The following is a 15843-nucleotide window of genomic DNA, read 5'->3' on the forward strand; positions in this document are numbered from 1 at the left end:
ACTCTGAAATCTGAGCAAAGACAAGAAGCCATTTTGAGAATTATGCGTCAAAATAACAAAAAAATCTATTTTTTGTCTACGCCCAATCGTCCGAAACTTCGCGTGTGTGACCCGTGGAATATTATTTTTAATTCGATCTAATTATAGTTTTATTTCATTTATCGCGGCCTAAAGTTTAGTTAAAAAGGTGCGCGTGTGTGTGGACGGTGTATCTGCGCGAAATGATATCGGAAATATGTGTTTCGATGTGAATATAAAGTTTATGAATTGATGACACTGTCGAGTTTGAGTCGGTGAACAATTTGTAATTATTTCTGATAGCTGTTATTAAGTTGTTATTGGATTGTGCGAGGAATTTGCGGGAACGTTTGCGGGCGGCGTGCGGGCTGCGTACGTATCTGGGATCAGTGAATTCTGTGATAGCGGGAGTTTAAAGTACCGAAGTCCATTTCCGGTGTAGTGATGAAGTATCGTCGATAAATTGTGATCGTTTAGGCGTGATTTTGAACGGCAGGATGGCGAATTCCACGATTGCGGCCACCTTCGACGAGAATGACATGTCCAGGTGAAGATATTTCCATGAAAATGATGATTAACATGTTCTTATAAGTTGTTACTCTTATAAGAATAATATACATCTACAACAACAATAATTATTAATACAACTGATGCTCGCGACTTCATCTGCGTGGATTTACTTTTTTCTTAATACCTACTGTAGGAATACTTGCAAATGATAGAGTTGTTGAAGTACTCATTTGAGAGATAGAAAGTGGTAAATAATCATTTAGATGGGTATCTGGATGTCTAAGAACAGAAAAAATATGTAATTCTCAGTTTTTCTGTCAGAAAATCTTTTTGGGTACCAAATAGTGCAAAATCCTGTCCAAAAAAGTATTCTATGTCTCCCTCTGGAATGCTAGCTATCTTTTTGTCCTTTATTCAAGTTTAGTTTACAGACAGATAAACATTCGCAAGTATAATATTAGTATGGAATATGGATGTACTAACTATACATACAAAGCTTATCAGGAAAATTCTAATTAATTAACTATTGTTTTCAAAGTCAAAGTTGGACCACTTGATTATTTATAATTAATTATATAATAAGTACTTATAACGTGTTACAGTATGCGGCAGAAAGTAATGTACATCAACCTTTAGAAGGAGATACCAGATTTGTAGAGCATTGTCCCTGTCGTTGAGACAGGCAAAACATCATAATAGGTATGAGTGACAGACACAACACTCTACAAAGCCGAAATGTCATTCCAAATAGAATAGAATAGAATAGAATAGAATGTTTTTTTATTCATGTAAACTTTTTAAAAGTGCTTATGAATAGTCAGGTAGTTTTAATTTACCACTGGTTCGGAATGCCGTTCCTAAAGGCTGATGTACATTACTGTCTATTGTGTCATCAATCAAATCAGTGGCAGTACCAGTATGTTCATAGAAGCATAAACGCACTGCTTACCCTCATTGTAATAAATCAATGCTTATTTTTCATTATAACCTGCCGTAAAATAAGTTCATACCTAAATGCATACCCTGGCTTAAACTCCTGTGCACGCCATTGCTGTCTACCGCGTACTGTATAGAACTTAAACCAGTAATGGTTCATGAATCTAAATCTATATTTTTATTATTTACTTAATACTTAAATGTACATCGGTCTTTAGAATGACATTTCGGCTTTGTAGAGCGTTGTCTCTGTCACTCATACTTATATGATGTTTTGTCGGCCTCAACGACAGGGTCAGCCCTCTACAAATCTGCTACCTCCTTCTTAAGGGCGATGTTCATTACTTTCGGCCGTGTACTGTACCTAGAAGTTCAATCTTGTTTAAGATACACAGATTGTAATTAGGAAACACAGATCACAAAACAGTATTTCCAAACTTTATTTTGGTGATAGCTCACAAACTACTTTTCAAAGTCAAATTCAAATTCAAATATTTTATTCAAAATAGGTAATAAATTACACTTTTTGATGGTTGGTTGCTGAATTTGTAAGATGATATAGTGGTGATAATTTTTACGCGAACTTAAAACTAAAGCTACGAGGGTTCCAAACGCACCTAGGTCTGAGAAAGAGTTTTTTTGCAGTTAATGGCTTTTTAGACACCGTACGCAGAATTATACTGTCACGTGGGAGCTCAGTCAAGCTTACAATGTGTTATGTGGCCCAGTTTTACATGACACCATTAAATCAAGTCATATTATGTTTATGAGGAGTTTTACTGCTGCCCTATTTTCTCAGACAGGTTAACTACCAGTTCAAATTAACATAATGCTATAGTTAATAGTTAATAAGATAAAGCGATGATAGTCTAGTGGTTAAGAGGTCGGCCTTCTATTCATAAGGTTTGGGTTTCTTGACCACATCAAAAATAAATTATTTCTCAGTGATTATTAAATAGAGGGTCTTCCAAAATACGTAAAATCCACGTCCTTTGTTGGTTTTAAGTGTAATAACCATTTTAAATTATCGATTAAACTAAAAAGGGCACGTCAAATGATTGTGACGTCACACACCGGTATTTCATAGAATCTCGCATACTAAGCGCGCGTTTTGACGTTTGATAAAAAGTTACTGATTTGACAAGTTGTCAAATACCGTATGAGGGTAAGCAGGGCCTTTTTGCATCTATCAAGTGCACGCCACTAGTGATGATAGATATTATAACATTCTACTGTAATGTGTGTAATTGTTGCAGCTGGTACTTCGGCGGGCTGTCGAGGGTGGAGGCCACAGAGCTGCTGCTCAATGAGACTGAGCGCGGCGTGTTCCTCGTGCGGGACTCCAAGACTATACACGGGGATTACGTGCTGTGTGTCAGGTATTCTGACCTTATAAGTCAAAAGTCAAATCATTTATTAAAATCGGGTACTATAGTACACTTTTATGCAGCGGAAATAGCCTAGTATTCGGCCTTTTATTCAGGGGTCTGGTATTTGATCCTAAGCTCAAAACAGGAACTCAGAACAGGAAGTGCAAACTTTTCAGAGTTATGTGCGTTTTGAGTAATTAAATATTGTTTGCTTTAATGGTGAAGGAAAACATCAAAGGTGTGTGAAGTCTTCCAATACCCACTTGACTAGTATTGCATAAACCCTTGTCATTCTGAGAGGAGACCCATTCTCAATAGTAGGTGGGTGATAGGTTAAGATATATATATATTATCTATATATATTTTTTTTTATTTATTTATTTTATTAAAGAAGAATATTTACAATTTACAATAAGTTTGGTGCATTCATAAACTTTAAATAAGTTTTTCCGTACACCAGTGCCGTCGACAGTCGATAGGTACCTACACGTAACACATTACCTGGTATACTTAATACTTAACAGCTAACTAACAATTACTTAATAATATAAACTAACAACATTGAGCTAAATGTGGGTTATTTTAAACTGATGTTATTTTAAGATGATGATGTTTATTAATTTACATACTACCCTCTTTACAGAGAAGACCGGGTGTCACACTACATAATAAACCGCGTGGTCTCCGCGGACGGTACGACCCGCTACCGGATCGGCAACCAGCTGTTCGCGGACATGCCGGCTCTACTCGCGTTCTACCGGCTGCACTACCTCGACACTACGGCGCTGGTGCGGCCCCTACCACAGGCGCGCGTCAAGTCTGCGCCGGCCGCGCCGCCGCCACACTACCACGTGTTGGAAGTCGTCATCGCTAAATTCGACTTTGACGGCAGTGTGAGTAAACAGTATTTTATACTAGACATTTCCCGTGATCTCTAGGCGGAGATCTAAAGAGCGCACTTTGACTTTGCTCAGACTTAAGATTGAGTTAAAACGAGACAGATTTATGTGAGAGATAGAGCTCTGTCTCGTTTTAACTCTGTCTTAAGTCTAAGCAAAGTCAGAGTGCGCTCTATAGATCTTACCCTCAGATCATAAGGCATTCCAACACGATCAGAAAGACAACAGGCGCTGGATTGTCACATGTCAGTAGGTTTGATTGTAGCCAATCACTAGAAAGTTGAAAATACTAATTATTTGTTGATGAACACATTTTAATTTTGTTTGTGATGTATGCCCACAAATTCACGGTTTTCGGATTTTACCCCTTACATGTGCTATAAAACCTACCAATTTTCATGAATCTAGGTCAACGGGACATATCCTGTAGGTTTCTTGACATACTGACTGGCAGACAACAAAGTGATCCTATAAGGGTTCCTTTTTTCCTTTTGAGGTACGGAACCCTAAAAATCAGTTAAAGCAGTTTTGACCGGTCTTTTCTTATGCTGTATTTACTTATTATATGGTATTCGCCTAAGAAAATACAGGGAAATTGCGAAATATTTGACACAGCAAAAGACAAATGGATATTTTCGTCATACCCCATTGCACGACACACATACCTGGTTTGGTTTTTTGGTCTATTTATATCCAGGAATGTGGTGTTTAAAGTGTAGTCATGACTACCACCACCCAGTGCCATAGTTACGATCTATTTTGGCGCAGTATTCTGGATCGCTTCCGGCAGATCGCGGGAGTAAATAGTAGGTATCTATTAGGGAGAATTCACACTTACCACAACCATAATACGTGGGCGGGCACTAATCAGTAACCTTATTATAAATGCGAAAGTGTGTTTGTTTGTTGGTTTGTTTGTTGGTTTGTTGGTTTGTCCTTCAATCACTTCGCAACGGTGCAACGGATTAACGCGATTTTTTGCATAGATATAGATAAAGACCTTGAGAGTGACATAGGCTACTTTTTATCCCGGAAAATCATAGTACCACGGGATTTTTAAAAACCTAATTCCACGCGGACGAAGTCGCGGGCAACAGCTAGTTTGTATTAAAACAAGCTCGCAACTTACTCCCCCCCACCCATTCATGCACTCATCCATATTCGGTTCGTATTCGTGTTTTATGTAAGCAAAAAACGGATCGCCGTATTTTTGCTTACATAATATCCCGGGAAAAGCTACACTACAGAGATGTACCAAATTTCATCAAAAACGGTTAAACAGATGAGCCGTGAAAGCTAGCAGACAGACACACACACTTTCGCATTTATAATATTAGTATGGATCTATTTGATAGATAGCAAAAAATGCACTTAAAGGTGGGTCTACGCTAGGCGAACCGAGCACGAGCCAAGCACGAGCCGAACACAATTTGTCTAGTGTGGACCGACTTACAAGCCTCGAACGAGCGCGCTGCGAGCATTTTGCTCGTGCTCGGCTGCGTTCCCCCTGCTGTCGGTTTTTTGACGAACGAAGGGATTTGCTTCGCGCTCGCAGTGATCGAGGACAGTGATCGTTGTAGATTCGTTGTACGTCCACACTTGACGCCGCGAACGACGAAGAAAAAAAAAAGAAAAAAAAGAAGCCGAGAACGGCTTCGCTCGTGCTCGGTTTGTCTAGCGTAGACCCACCTTTCAATTATAAGTATTAGTAGACTGATCGTGAGACTAGACTAAACATCACTTGCTTTCCTCTAAACTTGTATACAAACAATATAAATAAAGTGCCGATGAAAATCGAGATCGCGAAATTCATCTTTGGTCTGCGTCGACAAACCACCTACCAAATACCTATGCGGAGTTCGATATTACGCCATAGGTTTTTTTTATTATTATTTATAGATTATACACACATATCACAACACTGGTAGCAAGCGAGCCGTAGGTTAGTGGTCAGAGCGTCGTCGGGCGCGATCCCAGGAGACGTGGGTTCGATTCCTGCCGGTTCGCAATTTTTCATATGTATTTAAAATTATTTAGAACTAGCCTGATGCCTGCGTTTCGTCCGCGTGGAATTTAATTTTTAAAAATCCCGTGGAAACTCTTTGATTTTCCGTGTTAAAAAGTAGCCTATGTCACTCCAGGTCTTTATCTATACCCATTGCAAAAAATTACGTCAATCTGTTGCACCGTTGCGGCGTGATTGAAGGACAAACCAACGGACAAACACATTTTCGCATTTATAATAAGGGTACTGATTTTCCTTGAAGTGTAGGTAAAACACTATAAAAATTATAAAATATCCTTATTGTTGTTTTGGTCAGGATGCTGATGATCTGCCGTTCCGGCGCGGCGAGAGGCTGATGGTGATCAACAGAGACGAAGAGCAGTGGTGGACAGCGCGCAACGTGCAAGGCAAGACGGGCTCCATTCCCGTCCCCTATGTACAAAGGGTAAGCCTAAATAGTATTTTAATCCTAACCTCACTTATAATACAAGTCGTAATTTAAAAAAATAACGGCCAAGTGCGAGTCAGGCTCGCGAACTAAGGGTTCCGTACTACAGTCGTATTTTTTCGACATTTTGCACGATAATTCAAAACATATGATACCCCACTTGATATAGTTTAGTTATCTTACTTCAAAGATTGAAAATACTAATTATTGAAATGAAATGATTTATTTGTTAATTATTTATTTGTGATTTATTATTAACTAGCTTATGCTCGCGACTTCGTTCGCATGGACTACACAAATTTCAAACCCCTATTTCACCCCCTTAGGGGTTGAATTTTCAAAAATCCTTTCTTAGCGGATGCCTACGTCATAATAGCTATCTGCATGCCAAATTTCAGCGCGATCCGTCCAGTAGTTTAAGCTGAGCGTTGATAGATCAGTCAGTCAGTCACCTTTTCCTTTTATATATTTAGATTGAAGATTGATGACCACAATTTTTTTGTGTGATGTAACCACAAATTCACGGTTTTCAGATCTTTCCCCTAATGTCTAGTATAAGACCTACCTACGTGCCAAATTTTATGATTCTAGGTCAACGGAAAGTACCTTGCAAAATGTCGAAAAAATACGACTGTAATACGGAACCCTCGGTGCACAAGTCTGACTCAAACTTGGCCAGTTTTTTTATATGTGAGGAGATTGAGAAGGAGGATTCTAAAAATACCCCATATTTCCAAATATGTTCAGGCATTTTAAAGTTACGGTATTCTATCTGCATTGTTTCCAGCTTCTGGACCCGGCTGGAGCACCGTACCCACCGACGGAGGCAATCACCCAGCTGGGAGACCCGCCCAGCCCGCCCAACAACAAGCAACCACAGAAGGGCACCAACATGCAGGTATAACCATTTTGAGCTATTTGTATTGTTTCCAGCTTCAGGACCTGGCTGGAGCGCCATACCCACCCACCGAGGCAATCACCCAGCTGGGAGACCCGCCCAGCCCGCCCGCCCAACAAAAAGTGGTGATAGCCTTCGTCGGCCTTCCAGCTGGAGGTCCAAGATAGATCCCAGGCATCTCAAACCTTTCAGAGTCATGTGCGTTTTAATCAATTAAATATCACTTGCTATCATGGTGACGGAAAACATCTTGAGGAAATCTGCATGCCTGAGAGTTCTCCATAATGTTCCCATAGGTGTATGAATTCTGCCAATACGCACTTGGCCAGGGTGGTAGACTTCGGCCGGACCCGTCTCATTCTGAGAGGAGACTTGTGCTCAATAGTGACCCGGCGATGAGTTGATCATAATGATGATGAATTTAATTGACTTTTCCAGCGAACGCTGCCTGCGATGGCTCGGGTACGACAATCTCGAGTCCCCAACGCATACGACAAAACTGCTCTCAAACTGCAAGAAGGAGATATACTTAAGGTAATCCAATACGAATCGAATGTACAGTACGCGGCCGAAATAATGTACATCGACATTTAGAAGAAGATAGCAGATTTGTAGAGCGTTGTCCCTGTTATTGACGCCGACAAAACGTCACATAAGTATGAATGACAGAGACAACGCTCTACAAAGCCGAAATGTCATTTTAAAGGCCGATGTACATTACTTTCGGCCGCGTACTGTACGCATTTGTATGACAGCTACATTGAAGAATCATGGATACTAATCGAATATGGATAAGTGCACAAACTCCCTAAGGGTGTTTGTCTGTCTGTTTTGTTTGTCTTTTTTCGGCCCATCCGTTTAACCCATTTTGAAGAAACCCATTCCATCCAGGTGATGGACATTACTTATTCCAGATAATCTAAATATTTTAATCCCAAAAAACAAATATTGCCTGCAGACATTCTTAAAAGATTTTTAAAACTCCGCTGGAAATCTTATAGGTAATACATGCGGACAAAGTTTCTATTATTATCTAAATATTTATTAAAAAACGAGCTTATGCTATATATTTTTATATCCGTATTTTCAGGGATTCGGATAGGATGAGTACCATCAGACAAAATCGCAGTCAAGGACTAACTTGTAATGGAATAAAAAATCGGTTTTTTATTATTATTTCAGGTGACAAAAATGAACATAAATGGGCAATGGGAGGGGGAACTCAATGGTAAAGTGGGCCACTTCCCTTTCACATATGTCGACTTTTTGGACGACGTACCCAGCTAAAGTGAAACCAATCAAACTAAAGTGAAACCAATCTATGCTAAAGTGAAACCAAGTGATTCTAACCGCACAAGTGTTTATAAGTCCAAAGTGATCTAGTGAATTGAAAGTGAATCGCTAAGTGAAAAGTGAACAGTAAAAAATCTTAGGTGATTTTTAAGTTGGAAGTAAACAAATAAATCTAAAGTGATCTTATACAAAAGAGATTTAGAGTGACTTTTTGAAAGAGATTATTCAAAATATTTTTAATCTGTTCTAGTATTCATAATAATATGAATAGAGGACGTTTTTATCTATAGTAATTTATGTCATTTAAGATGCTATTGGTAACATTACCAATATGGTTTGGTAACTAGTTTCTATATTCATATTTTATGAAGCAGTTCATGCGGTTTTTTTTGCGCAAGTGTTGTGTTTCATCCAATTTCCACACACACACACACACACACACACACACACACACACACACACACACACACAGAAATCACAGAATCCTGTGGGAAATGCACTCGTCTAGTCTCGCCATACCACCAAATTCGATACAACTATTATGTGCCGATCTCCACAGGGCGATACTATCGCGGCGATACGACGAGTACTCTGGATGAGTATACGTCATGGACTCGTCGCGCCTCGCGGCGATACCATTGAGTCTCGCGACGATACCGTCGTCGAGTCTCGCGGTACGTTCCGCCACAGTATTGAGGCGTTGCGATGACGTCACGCGGCAATCCGTTGCGGTCTCCGAAAGACGGAATTGTTGCGATTCTCTATAGAGATGGCGCCTAAAAGTACTAGTTTAGCTGTCAAATACTTGTTGAAACTCTTAGTTAAATACTGGAAATACACAATTATGATTTTTAAAAAGTTGCATAATATTTACTAATAGCATGTTAGCATGATGTAAGTTTATTGCCCACCGATTTGGGCTATGTTGTATTATTACATGTATAAATATATTAATGCCTAACATCTTTAACCCATAACTTTTTGCTTGCATACAAAAATTAAATACGCACATTGACTACTCAATAATTGGCTTTTGGAATTATGCACTATACAACTTTTACGTTAAGAAAATAGTGACCAGCTCATAAAACAATTACAAAGTTATAAAATCAAATAATTTATTCAAAATAGGTAATAAATTACACTTTTTGATTTTGTTGTTGGATTTGTAATTTTTACTCAAACTTAAAACTAAAGCTATGAGGGTTCCAAACGCGCCGTCTGGTATAGACAAACAATTGAAAATTTTGGTCAGCTCTTAAAACTTTTGAAAGGTTATGTATGGTCAGCTTATGTTGTGACCACGACTCATGCAACTGAGTCGAAATATCCGCAAATAAAAACCATAAAATTAATCGTGGTAAAATCATTAGCTCATAAAAAAGTTTAAATGTTATGATTCGCTCATAAAAATGTCGTGTTGTATGTACAATATGTTTAATATGCTTTGTAGTAGAGAAAGGAGAATATTAGTCAACCAATTTTTGTTAATAATTTTTTTATAAAAAAAACTAGCTGACCTGCCCCGGCTTCGCTCGGGTGGAGTTTAGAAAATTGAGGGGGAGGTTGAATTAAATTTTTCTCTCCGTAAGAACCATCCTCGTACTTCAAGGAATATTATAAAAAAATAATTAGCGAAATCGGTTCAGCTGTTCCCGAGATTTGCGATGAGCAATACATTTAGTGATTCATTTTTATATTATAAGATGATCAGCAAATATGAGCGACTAACATATTTAACAAATTCACTGTTTTCTTAAATTAAAAAAATTATAAAGACCAATTTTTTACTACTCTATGCTTTTATAAACATTTATTATCTATATTTATACTGTAATTACCATAGACTAAGGATCATATATTTTTTTAAGGAACAATATGCTTGCAACACATTTTTTACTAGATATTGTGGCTAATTCCATTGTACACAATCTCTAAACTAAACTAAAATGGCACGTTTAAATCTATTGTTATCCCTTTCATAATGTTGCTTGCGGAAAAGGATAGAACTAGATTTAGACCTGTACAAGAGAATCAGCCCCATTGCAACCGCGAATTTTTATGACAATGCAAAAGATTTTTCAGTACAATTTTGTATAAAAATTTTGAATGCTGTATAATGTTAAATACATTTGAACTACACAGAATATGTTATATTGCACAAGTGAGTGTAGGCGCAGGTAAAGAATAAAACTATCATCATCCACAACCGATAGACGTCCACTGCTGGACATACATCTCTTGTAGCGGCTTCCACATGCCACAGTCTTACGCCGCCTGAATCCAGCGGCTCCCTGCTACTCGCCTGATATCGTCCCTCTACCCAATGGGGGGTCTCCCAACGCTGCGCTTTCAGGTACGGAATCGCCATACCAGCACCTTGGGACCCCAACGTCTATCGGTTTTTCGAACTATGTGCCCTGCTCATTGCCACTTCATTTTTCCCACCAGCTGATCTGTTTCTAGTTCTCCTAATAAGGAATTAATAACTGTTGTTCCAAATTAAGGAATTGACAAAGTTACATCGAAATAATTATAAATATAATACATGCATTCTATTATGACAGAATTGTAAATAACTTAATATAAATGTTATCTGTTCTTTAAATAATGCGTCGTTAATCATTCTATCTTACTTACACAGTGTATCTGTGTATAAATGTGAAAGAAGACCAGTCATGTCTTTATGACTATTCACTATACATAGTTGTGGGGGATAATCGGAAGAATAATAATCAATTCTGTTAATCCACCCTTTCCATCTATCCGCGGGGTGGCTAGATGGACACATATTATTCACTATACATAGTTGAGGGGGATAATCGGAAGAATAATAATTAATTCTGTTAATCCACCCTTTCCATCTATCCACGGCGTGGCTAGATGGACACATATTATTCACTATACATAGTTGAGGGGGATAATCGGAAGAATAATAATTAATTCTGTTAATCCACCCTTTCCATCTATCCGTGGGCTGGCTAGATGGACACATATTATTCACTATACATAGTTGAGGGGGATAATCGGAAGAGTAATAATTGATTCTGTTAATCCACCCTATCCATCTATCCGCGGGGTGGCTAGATGGACACATATTATTTCCAAGTACACATACTAAGGTGACTGTTTCAGGGTGGATAAATGGAACAAGCCATTTAATCTTTTTTAAATGAAGCCAAGTTTTTACAAAGTATTGAAAATAACTTTCCTCATATAACAATGGCACAAGTGTTTTTTTAATCTAACTAATATAATATTTAATATTATACTTATCTCTCTTATACTTAAGATATTATATTAGTATATTTCACAGCTTAAAACCGCTGTAAGGACATATCGCCTTTAAAAAAGTTATGTGAAGCACTAAAATAATATAATTCTTCCAAAATAATATGATAGTCAAATATTTTTATAAATAAAACAAATAAATAATCGATTGCTGGTGCAACAAAAGTATTTAGATTAGTATTAATTAATGTGTGAATTGGCACTGATTTTTTCGTACACTAAATTCTCACTAAACTAAAATTAGGCTTAGTTTAGACTTTTAGATTTTTCTTTTATTAATTACTTTCTTTTCAAAAAAATTATATCAAATTTATCTATTAATCTATTTTATTCCACACTAGTTTTAATCAATCAGCACTTGAAAAATTAGGTGAGAAACTAATTAAATATAATCAGCTTAAGAACTAACAAAAATGTTTTTGGTACAAATAAATAAAATAAATTAATAAAAATAACAGTTTTTAACCATATTCACAATAAAATTGTCAACTAACATAATATTGACGAGAACTAAATGGTAGTGCCATTTTATTTACGATGTTCTCTATAGAAAAGGAGCCTTTTCAGTTCTATCAATTTAGTTTAGACAATTTAGTGTACAATAAAATTGGTACAAATTACTGAACTGGGCAAGTTTGATGACATTTTTTTTAAATCCTAGGAATTAAATTGCTGGTGTAATTTTATAAAATACCAAATTTTTTTTTTTTTTTTTTGTAATAAGTAGGTATAGTTTTGTGCATTTCACGAGGGCGAGTGGTTCATGCTTGTGTTTAAGTTGTATCGGTATAAGAAAGTAACACTCAATGCGTGCGTTTTCGAGCGCTTGCCCGCGACTGATTGGTCCGACATGAACGCACACTTACGCAATGCCCATGTAAACGACGTAACCACAAGTAAAGTTCACTCGCCTTCGTGAATTGCAAAAACTGTACCTATTTTAAAAAGCAAAACAAAATGTCTTTCTATTTGGCCAGTGAAAAGTATTGTTAAATTAAAATGCTCTAAGTGAAAGGTAATACATTCATATTTCAGGACTTATTGTTGACGAAACACAAATTAATGAACTTTTAACTTTAAGTTTTAGTATAGCCTGACCAGAAATCTGAAAAACTTGCTCTGGGGGAGAGGGGGGGGGGGGGCACTAGTATATATGGTCTATGGCCACTAAGTATATTATGACCTTGTTTAATGTAGAATTTTCGCGTACCTAATGTAAATCGACCTGAAGGTCGATCGTCGAGGTCGACGTTCCTTCTAAAGAAGGAAATACTCAATTTGTAGAGCACTCTGTCTCTGTCGTTGAGATCGACAAGACATCATATAGTGACAGAGACAGACAATGCTCTACAAAGCCGAAATGTCATTCTAAAGGCCGAAGTATGTACATTACTTTCGGCCGCGTACTGTAAATATCTTGTAAGTCTCAGTCAGTTTTTGAAGGTCATCACAACTTCTATGTAAACCTTAATTCTTTAGGTACTTATTTTAAACTAGCTTATACTCGCGACTTCGTTCGCGTGGACTACACAAATTTCAAAACCCTATTTCACCCCCTTAGGGGTTGAATTTTCCAAAATCCTTTCTTAGCGGATGCCTACGTCATATTAGCTATCTGCATGCCAAATTTCAGCCCGAACTGTCTAGTAGTTTGAGCTGTGCGTTGATAGATCAGTCAGTCAGTCAGTCACCTTTTCGTTTTATATATTCAGATTTTGTTTTAGTCACCAATCAGTCTTGATGTATCTATAAGCCTGAATTTCTTGTATGCTGATGTCGGTCTAGCTCTAGCTGCCTGTTCGTACTGTGACGTTGCGCGCCTTCAGTATTGCAATACATAACTTCATGCCAATAATGAACTGAAAATGGCGATAATAATCATTTCTTCTCACTTACACACTACACCCGTGTAAAGTGCGTGAGTGAGACGGCATGATTAACGCAAGTTCGTTTCGATTCGTTTCTTCATTGGCACGTGTTATGTATTTGTGCACTGACACCAGCGTGAAAGGGATCGAAACTATTATTATATTACTTACTGTTGGGGCAAAATACCAAATGTTATTCATTGTATAAAATGACTAAGGAAATATATTTTGAGATTATGAAAAAACGTATATTATGTTATAATAATAATTGTATATGTAACTATTGTAAACTTTTTTAAGTCGTCGCATCGCGTAAACTGATCATTTTGTCATATTTTTTTTATAACATTATGTGTAACATTTTTAGTAATAATAAAATTTAGGAGGGAGTACTTCAGAGATTATGTTTATTTTAATTCCCTTTACAAATCTATCATACCGTTGAGATGAAATATTCCACTATTTAATCGATTCTATGCAGAAGGGTCTGCGAGCCCACCGCATTATTGTTATGCCAGTGAAAAGGGTCACGACCGTCAGGAATGACTCCAGCTAGCTAATTACAGCTAGAGAAGCTTATATCACCTGTATTGGACAAACACCACCATCATCAGAGAGGAGACCTGTGCTCTACAGTGGTGATTGGCACCTACCCACTGTAGAGCACAGGTCTCCTCTTTAAATAAAAAGGGTTTATTTAGGCCATAGTCCATCACTCTGGTCAAGTGCAGATTGACTGACTCCACACACCGCCCGCGCCCGCCGAGGACATTATGGGAACCCTCAGGAACAGGTTATTTTTTTAAATTCAAATAAACTCTTAAATGATTTTGCAAAATAGTTTACCACCAGGGCATGTACCTATTACTGCAATCACAATTGCATTCGGTTATCAGTACCTACCCATACTATAAATGTGAAAGTGTGTTTGTTTTTTGGTTTGTCCTTCAATCACGTCGCAACAGAGCAACGGTTCGACGTGATAATTTGCATGCGTATAGTTAAAGACCTGGAGAGTGTCATAGGCTACTTTTTATCCTGAGAAATCAAAGAGTTCTCACGGGATTTTTAAAAAACCTTATTCCGCGCGGACGAAGTCGCGGGCATCAGCTAGTTAGCTAATAAATTACCGAAACCTACCGAATTTGTCACCTCAAAGAGAAATAAGTACAGTGTAGGAACGAAATTTCAGTTTTTTAGGCCGTTAGGAAAGCGTACGTAGCGTATATTCATCTCTCATTGAGAGACATTATGGAGTACGGAAAGCGAACTACGTGGGTCCAATCCCGGACGAACGAACCGTAAAAAAGTGAAAAAACTACGCAGATCAATAAAATCATATGGTTGAGGAGGTACAACGGTATTGACAAACTGAGACGCTGGACTTGCGCAGTAAGCGATCGCCATATTAGATTCGTATTTTACGGAATTTTAGTAGTGAAAGGTAAGTCTTTCGATCTGAAATACTATAAAACAATAATATAATTTTATGGTGCTTAAAATTATTATTTTTTGATGTTTTTTGGGATCGGTTGGACCGAGTGGCAAGTTTATTTTGTGAAATAGTAACATTGGAATTTTAATACAGCAACATTGGCTAGTGTTGCGAAAATATCGGCACTATCGATTCGTCTTAATCTTGTAAATCACCAAAAATGTCGATAAAACTATTGAAACATAAAATAGGTACCCATTCTTTCAAAATATATTATTATTATTGAAAATTGAATAAGCAATAGTTTCGATAATTAATATTACTAATACAGGATGTAACCAGAACGCTGGCAAAAACGAAGACAGGTGATAGTACTGGCAGGGCCGTGTTTAACCACCTATTGGAGGCCCAGGGCACATTAGAATAACGGGGCCCCTATGTTATTGACAGAGTAGGTAAAAACAAGAAGGCTCCGATATAAGTCAGTCTTGACTGGTTAACGATCTCTGTGGTCCTTTGTTTGAGATAGCTTTATTGACCGTTGATTTTATCGAACTAAATATGTTTTTGAGTATTAAAATATTGGTCGGTCTGTTATTATAGTTTGGAGATCTGGCATGGACTAGTGGGCCCCAATCGATCGTGGCCCCTCGGCACGTGCCCATAGTGCCCAGTGGGAAAGAGGACCCTGAGTACTGGGGATTACTGATATGATACCACAAAAAACGGGATAAAAAATCCTATAATTTTGTAAAAGTTTACGATATATTACAAAAAAAACGTTTGACTGACGCTAGAGGTCGCTAGAGTCAACGAACGTTTTGAAAGTAGGCCACTCGGAATCAATAACGCGTCGTAGGGTGGGCATTGAC

General features: G+C 37.7%; 2 protein-coding genes across 2 annotated transcripts in view; both read left to right on the plus strand.

Annotated features, from left to right (window-relative positions):
* Tom40 (Translocase of outer membrane 40) overlaps nucleotides 1–15843 on the plus strand; it is a 127536-nt gene that overhangs the window by 21153 nt on the left and 90540 nt on the right. The window lies entirely within an intron of this gene.
* Nucleotides 75–13937, plus strand: Crk (Crk proto-oncogene, adaptor protein). The gene is made up of 7 exons (XM_034981088.2): nucleotides 75–565; nucleotides 2721–2843; nucleotides 3478–3727; nucleotides 6055–6183; nucleotides 6974–7084; nucleotides 7523–7618; nucleotides 8267–13937. The coding sequence occupies exons 1-7, from the start codon at nucleotides 516–518 to the stop codon at nucleotides 8369–8371; spliced, it is 864 nt and encodes a 287-aa protein (XP_034836979.1). The 5' UTR covers nucleotides 75–515; the 3' UTR covers nucleotides 8372–13937.

The sequence above is a fragment of the Maniola hyperantus genome, chromosome 23 (assembly GCF_902806685.2).
Source record: "Maniola hyperantus chromosome 23, iAphHyp1.2, whole genome shotgun sequence".
Lineage (NCBI taxonomy): Eukaryota > Metazoa > Arthropoda > Insecta > Lepidoptera > Nymphalidae > Maniola > Maniola hyperantus.